Genomic DNA, 11490 nt, shown 5'->3' with positions numbered 1-11490 from the left:
CTTGAATTCTTTTATATATAACTGGTGAGAGTGCAAATTGGTACTACCATTTTGGAAATCTGTCTGGCAGTATTTACTAAAGCCAAACATGAGCCTATCCTATGATCCAGAAATCCCACACTGGTCTATCCCAAGAGAAATGAGCACTTAGGTCCACCAAAAGACATGTACAAGAAAGTTCTAAATAGTTCCAAGCTACAAACAGTCCAGTGTCAATCAACATCAGAGTTGATAGTTTGTGGTATAATCATACAATGGAATATACCAGAGCAATGAAAAATAACTGTATACTGCTATGTGTAAGAATATGGTTTAATCTCAGACATAATGTAGACCAAAAGAGGCCAGAATAAGAATCATATTGTGTGATGTTCCAAAACCAGAAAAACTAAGCTATGGAAACAGAGATCAGGACAGCAATACTTAACTTTGGGAGGGGTAGTCACTAGGGAGGAACATGAGGGAACCTGCTGGAAAGTTGGAAATATTCTATATTTTGATGTGGGCAATGTGTACATAGATGTATATGTGTGTAAAGATTCATCAAGCTGCACACTTAATTTTGTGCACTTAACTCTATGTAAGAAAAAAAGAAATACACACATACTGAAAAGTACTGAAAGAAAATATAAGTGGGGAATATTTGTATAATCATGTGATAACAAAGGTCTTCTTAAACATGACCCCAAAGAAAAAAACTAGAAAGGGAAAAATAAACTTAACTTCATAAACCAAAAAATATAAAACTACATGGCAAACAAGCCAGAAAACTTTATTTGCAAAGTTTTATGTAGTCTTTATATAGCAAAGAATTAAGTATTTTAATATGTAAGAAGCTCTTACAAATCAATAAGGAAAAGACAAAGGCAAGACTAGGAAATTTACAAAAAAAGAAATCCAAAGTCATTAAACATATTTTAAAAAATACAAATTAAAACAAAATACTACTTTTCACTTATCAGATAGGCAAAAATGAAAAATATATACAGAATTGGACTTGGTATAGGGAAATAGCATTCTCACATATTACTGGTGGAGCTAGAGATTGGCCCAACTTTTCTGGAAGGCATTTTTAAATATAGTACTTTCAAAACACCAAAATGAGCACACTTCCTTAACCAAGCAATTCCACAACAGAAAATTTATCTTAAGGAAAAAATATGACAAACTTATAAAATGTTTGTACAATGATGGTCAATGCAGCACTGTTAAAAGCAACAAAATAAATTCATATAATAAATTATATATTTTTTTAAATAGCTACTCTTTATGAAGCACATATGAGCTAATTATATTTGTTATCTCATTTAGTTTTCACAAGAATTCTGAGAACTATTATATTATTCCCATTTTCATCGGCAGATGAGAAAATTGAAGCTCAGAAAAATAATGAGACTTGCTCAAACTCAACAATCTAATAAATGGCAGATACAGAATTAAAACAAATTGATCTAACTCCAAAAGCCAATGCTCTTTAATTTAGATTACATTTCTTGACATGGAAGAACATTTAAACCATAGCATTAAATGAAAATGTAGTTTATAGAACAGTTACATGGTTTGATTCCATTTTGTAAAGTATATACATACCTATAGATATTAGATGTATAGATTTGCATGGGAAAAATTTTAGAAGGGTATACATGAAAATGTTAATAAAGGTTATCCCTGGGGTGTTTGGGGGAATTTTTTCAAATTTATGCTTGTTTTTCTTACTTTTCTACAATAATTACATTTAATTTATAAATGGAAAAACAAATCTACAAAACCAATGCCCCTTTGAAGTTGCAAACCATAGACCATCACCTATTTTACTTCAAACGTAGCATCCATTTGCTTCACACATTTTTAGATAAATAAATAAGGCAAATCTTTAATATATTTATATCCGACAAACTCGTCTTGAGCACCAAATATGTTCTAGGTACTGTTAGGTAAATGATTTTATTTCAGTGCATCTAAAGTCTCCTTCTGCTCCTAAGTATGGCACCAGAGGTACGCACTCTCCCTCTCACTCCTTAATTACTACTATTTGCATTTGGATTTTAAGTCTTATCTCTAATTATTGAATGCAATTAAACCCATATTAAAAGAATATCTGGCATCACACTACCAATCCTTGGCCTGCCTCACCACCTCTGTACTACCCCGCTCCTGAGAGTAGAGGGCGTGCTGGCCTGAAGTGGATTCTTAAGGTTTATTTCAAAAAGGGAGGGGCAAATCTCAAAACATGTACCCCACTGGCCACCACCATCAAGTGCAAATTCCCCACCTGTTAAGTGTTCCTTCTCCTATCTCTCCCCCACCTTCCTTACTCCTTTTCTTTCTGGAACTCTGGCTCCTAACCCTAACCCTCTCTTCTGCTAAAAGACCATTGGATGGGGTGATTTTAGAACCCATTCTCACTGGATCTCCTCTCCTCTCTCCAGCCCTCCAACCATATATGACTAATTCAGCAAGAAAACACTTGGAGCTTGGGTTTCCACCGTCAGGACAGCTCTTCCCAGAGAAGATGGAAAACAGCTTCTCACCTGTCCCGTGAGACAGAGAAGAGGATGCTCCTGCAGCAATGAACTGCCAAGGGGTGTGTCGGGATGAGAGTGAGAAGGAAAGCAAAAGCCTCCTCTCTACACTCTTACTATGAAGAAAGAAAGATACGTTTGACTTTGGTAATGTGAGTGTTAGAAGGACTAAAGCCTTCCTGGTACCACTGAAAACAGTACAGGCACTCTTTGGAAAGGCTGGCTTTTAAAAGTTTTTGTTTTGTTTTGTTTTGTTAATTAAAAGAAAAACCACAGAATTTGGGCCACATCACCCCAATACCGATAAGAGTCTAAAGAAAAATAACATTTAGCAGGACCATTTACTAGCACATGCCCAGCAGTAATCATACTCTGCAATACAACTGTGGTTATACAAAAGTCAGTAGCCAATGAAACGTGGAATTTGGTTGATGGCAACAGTAACCTCTGTTCAGGTCTGCCGCCCTCATGTGGTGGGACGCGTGTTCATAGCTAACATTTTGTTGGTTCGAGTGATAACCTGCTGGATCCTATTTCACACACACAGCTGTGGACCTCCGTAAGAAAACGGGGAGGGGACCGCTCTAAGGCACCGATTCACAGAGCCCTGAGGCCCAGTCACTGGGCGGTGGCGACGCCAGGCTGTGGGCATCACCATTTCTTGGGAGAGGGTGTCCGCCCCTGCACTCGCATCCTCGCTGGGCGCCCGGAGGCATCCCTCCCCAGGCAGCGGCGGGGCTCCCCCGCTCACCTCCCGGCATCCACCGGCATCCGCCCGCGCGCCCGGAAGAGCTGGAGCTCGGAGGTCCAAACAAAGCCCGCGGGTATTGTTGTCTAGTGCGCTCCGAAGGTCGCCTAGACTACCCGGCCCGGCCCCACCCACAGCGTCTGGCAATCTAGACCAGTCTGGTACCAGGCAGAAAATGGAAAAGCCTCCAGAAGAGGCTCCGGCAGAATCATCGGAAAACCAAAGTACAGCCAAGTCCCCAAATGACAGCCACACAGACAGCCCGGAAGACAACAGACAGAACCAGGATGAAGTGGAAGCAGATGACCAGACTGATCACGGAGCAGCTGACCAGGCTGCCCAGATAGTGTCTGCCCTGGCTGAACCCAACGTAGTTAATCAAGCTGACCACAAAGCATGTGAATCCATGGGAGAAAGAACATCTGATCGAGCTGACCTCAGAGCATCCAACCATGCTCATCATGTTGCCGATCGTAGAGCATCTGATCAGGTTAACCGAAGCATGTCAGAACAGATGGACGACAAGGCATCTAGCCAAGCTGGTGGCGTGGAGGAGTCTGAACAGACTGACAGCCAGATGTCTGCTCTGCCTGAACGAGGTACTTCTGAACAGACTGAACAAAGGGCTTCTGAGCAGATTGATCACAGAATGTCCAGCCTAGCTGAGAGAAGAGCTTCTGAAGAGATTGACTGTAAACCGTCTGTCCCATCTTTACAAAGAGCCTCTGAGCAGAGCGATCACAGAATGTCCCGCCCGGCTGACCGAAGAGCTTCTCAACAGATTGAAAGTAGATTGTCTGGCCTGGTTGAGCGAAAAACTTCTGAACAGATTGATCATAGATTGTCTGACCAAGTTGACCACAGAACATCTGTAAAGACGCACCACGAAGTGTATGACCAAGCTACTAAACCATCTGAACACCAGGCTGCTGACCCTGACAAGGCTGGCAGTGAATCTGACCAGGCTGACGATTTAGTGGAAGAAGAGGATGATTACACAGAAGACAACCTGTTTGACTATGGAGCATGTAGCCGGTCTGATGATAGATTATTCCACCAGCTTGGCTGCAGCAAGGAAGACAAAGAGGCTGACTTCAGAGTACAACCCTGCAAATTTGAGCCTGGCCAGACAGATGGCAGCATAACCAAGGCTTCCCTTGAAACTGAAACGGAAAGTGTAGCTGATCTGCAAGCATTCATCCCATTTGATCACGGATTGACCAGTACTTCCCAAACAAAAGACCAAGCCTACTCCCCAAGATTTCCCTCCATCTCATCCAAATTGGACTATATCATCAGTCAAGAAAAAACTCAACCCGTGGAAACCAAGCCTGTAGGTTAAAGGGGCATTTGATACCCACCTGGGAGGTTGGAGGTTAAGCCAGGGGTCTGGCAGAATGTAGGAAGAGGGCACATGTTGTGGTATGTGTGACCCATAGGATTCAGGAAGGGCAGGAGAAGGGTGGGAAATAAAAAGATGGATTGCCTTCTCTGCTACACTAAGTAAGGCCATTCAGGAAGGATCAACGTACCAGGATTCAGGAGACCTGGGTTTCAAGTCCTGGTTCTGCTGCTAACACTGGGACACTAAGTCATTCCCCCTCTGGGCTTCTACCAAAGGAAAGGAATTTGGAGTCAGTTGGAAATCTCTGTGAAGGGAAAAGTATTTGAAGTAGATTGGAGATGTCTAAGGTACCTCCCAGGACTCAAGGTGCATTACATTGCCTGGAGAATCAGCCAGGTCTCTCATAATAATGTCTTTGCTCTTAATTCCTGGTGTTCAGATCCCATCAATACCAGATTCCACTGATAACAGCAGCAATAGCAACAAAACTTCCTGGGGATTTTCAATTCATTAAAGACTCTCTTGGGGGATATTTCCATTTTAGGTTGATATTTCAGAATACCAGGAAAGAAGGAGTTTTCAGGCATACAATCAACCTTATAAGAAGCAGTTACCTCCTATAGTACATGAAGATCCTTATCAAGTTTCACTTCGATACGTGGAGAAACACCACATTCTGCAAATATTCCAGGTAAACCGCTCAACCTCTTTTTTAATTGTGAGTTTTAAAGTAATTATAATGTAAACGACAAACTTTGACTTGGCTTATAAGAGGTACAAGAAAGGGCGTTTGCTATAAAAGGGATATAATCTTAATGAGAAGTCAGTAAGTGCATTAAGACGTATTAACCAAAAGTAGTAAATGATAAACACCAAATGAATGATTTTTATCATGATGTGAAGCCCTTCAGAGGAATTAGAGATCTGATAGGTTGGTTGCTAGGGAAAAAATTTGGCCCAGGGTTAAAGTTTGAGCCAGACTAGGAAGGAATGACAAAGTAATGGCAATTGAAAAGGAGAGAAAAAGACTTTCCAGGCAGGAATATAATACTTTCAAAAGATGACCAACCTGTGACTATCTAAGAACCCACAGTCTTTAGGAGAAAAATGACATAGTTAAAAGTTGCTTCCAATTCTTGAAACTACAAATTTTATAGACCTCAGGATATGGGGCTGGAACCTTCTTTAAAGTATAACATTCCTTGGCCAATACAGAATTATAAAATGTTATCACATTTATAAAGTTTTTGCTGTTTTGTTGTTTTTGTTTCTGTTCTCCTGACATGTGTATTTTTATGTTAATATTATTATGCAGCAAGGTGTATATACATATATAATGACATATATACATGAAATAACTTTGTGGTTAGAAAGTTGTAAGTAAGAGTGGCCCACCCCAAATGAAAGCATTTAAACTGGAAGAATTTAAGTTTAAAGAAGTAGGAAATAGAGGAAAGTGCACAAATTTTAAAATCTGTTAGCCCAGGGCTCCAAGCTAACTTTGTCCCTTCTCATCTTTGTGATTTGGAGGAAATTACCTAACTTCTGTGAATCTCAGTTTCCTCATATAAAATAGAGATAAGTGATATTTGCTTTATTAACACTGCTGTATGCCTTTTCTTTCTTTAAAATGTCATTTTGTGGGAGAATGCTAATGGCTGGATTTTCTGGCTTTAACCAAAGAAATACTAATTATTAAACTCAAGGATGAAAGCCGTAGAAAGTAGAATTCTAATCGTTCTGTAAGTAATTTTCTTTATCTGTCAAGAAAAAACAATGCTTATGCATTGAACGTTGTTATCAGAAAAATGAGTTATAAATATGTGTTCAGTAGACACATATATGAAATAATTAATTAGCGTGGATGCATTAAACAGACCAGAATATTTTATACCAAAAAATTTGCCCTATTGTTATTCCCTGCAAGTGAGAATTTTGCTTGCTTTATTCTAATTTTTTGAGTTATTCAACAACAGTAAAACATATGGAAGGGGGTCTCTGAAGTTTTTTATGTTCTTCCTCATTTATTATTACAAACGCTGAACATCATTTTCACCTTTTAGAATCAAATGCCTTAGGAGGAAGTTTCTATGTAAAAATCATACAGTGTTTTAAAATTTTTATTCCAAACTTTTTCTTTGACTATTCTTCAAAGCAAATAATTTATTGATTTCTCAGTCTAGCAAAATCACAATTCTCAAAACCTTTCTCCAAAACTCTTTGATCTTAGAAACTAGAAAAATATACATTATTATTTATTCCTAAATTTTTAATCCCTCCACATTTTACCTTAATTTGCCCAAATTTATCAGCAGTAAGAAAGTAATTTGTCACTATGTAGAGATATACGAATTTCTTTAAAATGCTATGGTACATGTTAGGTTAATGTAAAAGATTGCTTCAGGTATAACCTGACCATACAGCTTTAGCTCAGAACCATAATGTGATGCCTTTCTCTCTCTCTCCCTCAGCAGATCACTGAAAAGCTAGTCTATGAAAAGCCAGAAGACCCCCTGAGTTTTATGCTGTGCCAGGTATGGAATAGGAAAAAAAGAACAAGCTTGTTATTCTGTTCATTATAAAATATAGCACCCATACAAGTGTACAAAACATATACAACTCAGTGAATTATCATGAAGTGAGCACACCTGTAACTACCATTCAAGTTCAAAAAAAATTAAAACATTACCAGCATCCAAGAAGCCCCCTTTCTTTTCTTCATGGTTATCACTTCCCACAAAGGGACTATTATTCTGAATTTTACAATAATGACATTCTCACTTTTCTTTATAATTCTACCATGAAACATGAATCATGAAACACTTTGGTTTAGACTTGTCAGCCTTTTTTTTAAATTTATTTTTAAATTTCTTTTTTTTTTTTTTTTTGGTGGTTAAGAGCACGACTTCTAGAGCCAAAAGCTTTACCTTTGAGACTTTAAAAATGTTGTTTTAATTTTTCATGCAATTTTAAAAGGCTACTTTCCATCTACACTTATTACAAAATATTGGTTCTGCTCCCCATGTTGTATAATACATCCCTGAGCCTATCTTACACCCAGTAGTTTGCCCCCCACCACTGGTAACCACTAGCTTGTTCTCTATATCTGTGTAGGCTTGTCAACCTTCTAAACTTTATATAAAGGGAACCATGTAGTAGGGACTCATTGGTTCATTCTTCTTCTCAAAATATGTCTGTGAGATTAATCCGTGCTGTTGTGTATGGCTGTAGTTCATTCATTTTCATTGCTGTATAGTACTCGTATGAAATGCCACAATTTATCCTTTCTGTGATAGATGTGGACCTTCAGGTTATTTCCAGCTTGGAGCTATTACAAAAAATTTTCCTAGAACTTTCATGTGCGTGTCTCTTGGTGCACATATACACACATTTCTCTTGGGTGTATACCCACAAGAGAGAATGCTGGATTGTCAGGTATGTGTTCGATCAGCTCTAGTAGAGTATTTCAAACAATTTTCCAAAGCAATTGTACCAATTTACACTCCCAATAGCAGTGTATTTTAGAGATCCAGTTGTCTTACATCCTTATCACTTACACCCAACGCTTAGTATTATCAGTATTTTCAGCATTAGCCTTTTTTTTTTTGCGGTATGCAGGCCTCTCACTGTTGTGGCCTCTCCCGTTGCAGAGCACAGGCTCTGGACGCGCAGGCTCAGCGACCATGGCTCACGGGCCTAGCCGCTCCGCGGCATGTGGGATCTTCCCGGACCGGGGCACGAACCCGTGTCCCCTGCATCGGCAGGCGGACTCTCAACCACTGTGCCACCAGGGAAGCCCCAAATAAATTTTTTTAAATAAAAAATAAGAGGCTTCCAAATCAGAAAGGAAGAAGTTAAAGTTATCTTTTCCATTTAAAATGTGTAGCATTCTCTTGGTTTTCTATAACTAGGATAATTTCAATTGTATCCTTAACATTGTGAATATTATGCTGTGTAGACTTGAGTTCTGTCATACTGCTGTGACAAGTGATGGTGTTGTTTTTGTTTTAGCTGGCAGTTAACATGGTTAGATTTGAATTGTAAGCTCTCTCTCTTGCCTTCTGTGGTCATAGCTCAGGTCAGTTCCTTAAGCCTACTACTACTTTGAATCTGTCCTATGAATGCATGATTCAGAAATCAACCTGAGGCTTGTGCAGAGTTCATGCACAGAATTAAGGAATCTCCTCCCCTCTTCTAGGATTTCCCCTCACTCTTCAGCATCTAGCCATATTTGACCAGTCTACTTCCTGTAATTCTTCCATCCAGAAAGACAGGGGGCTTTCTGTCACAGTTTGAGGCATTCTCGTGCAGCCATAGCTATGTCTGTGAGTCACGACTGTCATTGGGTCAAAATTACAAAAAATGAGAAATTTGCTCCATTTGGTCACTTGCTCTAAGTTTAGACTCCTCTCCAAAATCTGCCTGTCTTTGCTTAGTCACTGGAACCTTCAGGTAGCTGTGAGGTTTTTTGTTTTGTTTTGGTTTGTGGGGTTTTTCTTTTGTGGGCAGGGTTGTATTTTATCCATGAATACATAGCTGTTATTTGCAGAATTCATTTTTTTTAATTGCTCACTCTTGCATATAGGAAGCAGATCTTCCTTTTTAATATATAATATATACATATGGGTTTTATCACATAAATTTAAGTGTGTGGTGTTTTTAGTTTATTTAGTTCAAAATAGTCTCTAATTTTCATTATGATTTCTTCTTCAACTTATGGATTTTTTGACATTAGATTATTTATATAAATTATCAAATATTAGATATCTAGTTGCCCTTTGGTTTATGATTTCTAAGTCAATTGCATTTTACTCAGAGATCAAGATTTCAAATCTTTGAAATGTGTTGACTTGCTTTATGATGCAGCATATGGCTAATTGCCATGAATGAATTAATTGGAGTTGAAAAAATATTTATTCTGCAATTATTGGGAAGTGTCTAAATATATCCACTAGATCAGGTTTGCTAAACATGTTGTTCAAGTCGTCCAATATTATTGTGAATTTGCCTATCTCCTACAGTTCTGTCAATTTACGCTGTGTATATGTAATTGAGGCTATGTTATTCGGTGCATATGAATTTAGAGTTCTTATATTTTTCTGGTAAATTGAATTTTTATCATTAAGAGGTATAACATGAACTCTACTCCTTTCAATATTGTTATAGCTATACCAGATTTATTTTAGTCAATATTTAAATGGTATATATTTATTATTTTTAACTTTACTCTGTCCTTGTCTTTTAGATATCTTTCTTATATATAGCATGTATTATAATTTTTATAATTATTCAAATCTGATAAGCTTTTAATTGGAGCATTTAGTCCCTTTATATTTGATGTTATTAAAGATATATTTGGGTTTAAATCTATTGTCCTACCGTATGCTATTTGTCCTGCCTGTTTTGTTTCTTTTCCTCTACTTTTTATCTTCTTTTATTGTTCCATTTTTCTCTCTATTTAGAAGTTATACTCTCTTAATCTTTTTTTATTTTTGGTTTCACATTGGGGTGATTTTTAAAAATTAATATACTTTATTTTTTAGAATGGTTTTAGGCTTACAGAAAATTTGAGCAGAAAGTACAGTGAGTTCCCATTTACTCCCTCTCCTTCCCCCATTTCCCCTATTATTAACATCTTGCATTAGTGTGGTAGATTTGTTGCAGTTGATCAGCTGGTTTGATATATTATTGTTAACTGAAGTCTATGGTTTACATAAAGTCTCTTTGTGTTGTACATTCTATAGGTTTTGACAAATGTATATGATATGTATCTATAATTACAGTATCATACAGAATAAGGTCACTGCCCTAATAACCTTCTTAATATTTTAAATGGTGTCCCTAGATATTACAACACATATTCGTGACTTATCAAAGTCTAAATTGTTTGTACCAAGTCAGTACAAGGACTTCTGTATTTTATTTTATTTTTATTTATTATTTATTTATTTATTTATTATTTATTTATTTATTTTTTACATGACAATTTCTTGAGCATCTTTAACAGTCAGGAAACCTGCAAATTAAATTTACAGTAAGATAATATGTAAAACCACAAGATAGCAAAAATTTAAAAGGACTTCAGTATTTTAAATGTCTATATATTTTAAGCCTACAAGATAAGGTAACTCAAAGTAGACCAAAACTGCAAGTGGAAAAAATTCTTTTTCATTCTCCTCAGGTACAGGAAGTGATACAAAACAGAAAGAAAAGTGAAACCTACGAAGAATGAATCTCTCCTCAACGTTGTTTACAACCATCAGTGTCAACACTATGTTCTGTTTCCCACTCCGAAAAATCATTTTTGAATGGTCATTTGTAGTGACTCTGCCTAAATGTGTTCTTATTTTTTAAGTAAAAATCTACTGGGTAGCTTCGTAAAATTCACATAACAGTTACAGATACCTCTGGCTCATCATACAAAAACATAGGCACCTATACTTATCCATGCATTGATATTTCTGTACTCATTCCTCCAAAGCACTGAGCAGAAACACGTTCACAAATCCCAGAGAAGATCAAGAAAAGAATATTAGCAATTTATACACATTCCCAAAAGCATACAAACCCATCATGTCTCGAAACTGTTTATAAAATTTTCAGTCGGAAAATGTGCGGAAAATAATTCGTAACAGCACTTTTTTCTCTCTTAATGGAAGGTAACTGTTGTAAGATCTCTTTTCTTGTTTCTTAATACCTCCAACAAATTTTTACTATTTTCCTCTTTGACCCTGCCTGTTATATTCTGACATTAATGGAAGTGATTTAATCTATTCCAAGGGCTAGTCTTCTCCTGATTTTTAACCTAAAGCAAAACTCAGACATGTTATACTACTCTGTATACACCTATGGGAGAGGCAGAATGTCACTTCCTT

At 37.3% G+C, this 11490-nt stretch overlaps 1 protein-coding gene across 1 annotated transcript; it reads left to right on the top strand.

Annotated features, from left to right (window-relative positions):
* Positions 1–3445: 3445 nt before the first annotated feature.
* TEX55 (testis expressed 55) lies at positions 3446–10901 on the top strand (the record flags this gene model as incomplete). The annotated part of the gene is made up of 4 exons (XM_082655055.1): positions 3446–4603; positions 5160–5306; positions 7087–7149; positions 10797–10901. The coding sequence occupies 4 exons, from the start codon at positions 3446–3448 to the stop codon at positions 10845–10847; spliced, it is 1419 nt and encodes a 472-aa protein (XP_082511181.1). The 3' UTR covers positions 10848–10901.
* Between the last annotated feature and the right edge of the window lie 589 nt (positions 10902–11490).

This window comes from Grampus griseus, assembly GCF_964374135.1.
Source record: "Grampus griseus genome assembly, chromosome: 5".
Classification (NCBI taxonomy): Eukaryota; Metazoa; Chordata; class Mammalia; order Artiodactyla; family Delphinidae; genus Grampus; species Grampus griseus.
Note: the sequence above shows the minus strand (reverse complement) of the source record. Positions and strands in the feature narration are given on the sequence as shown.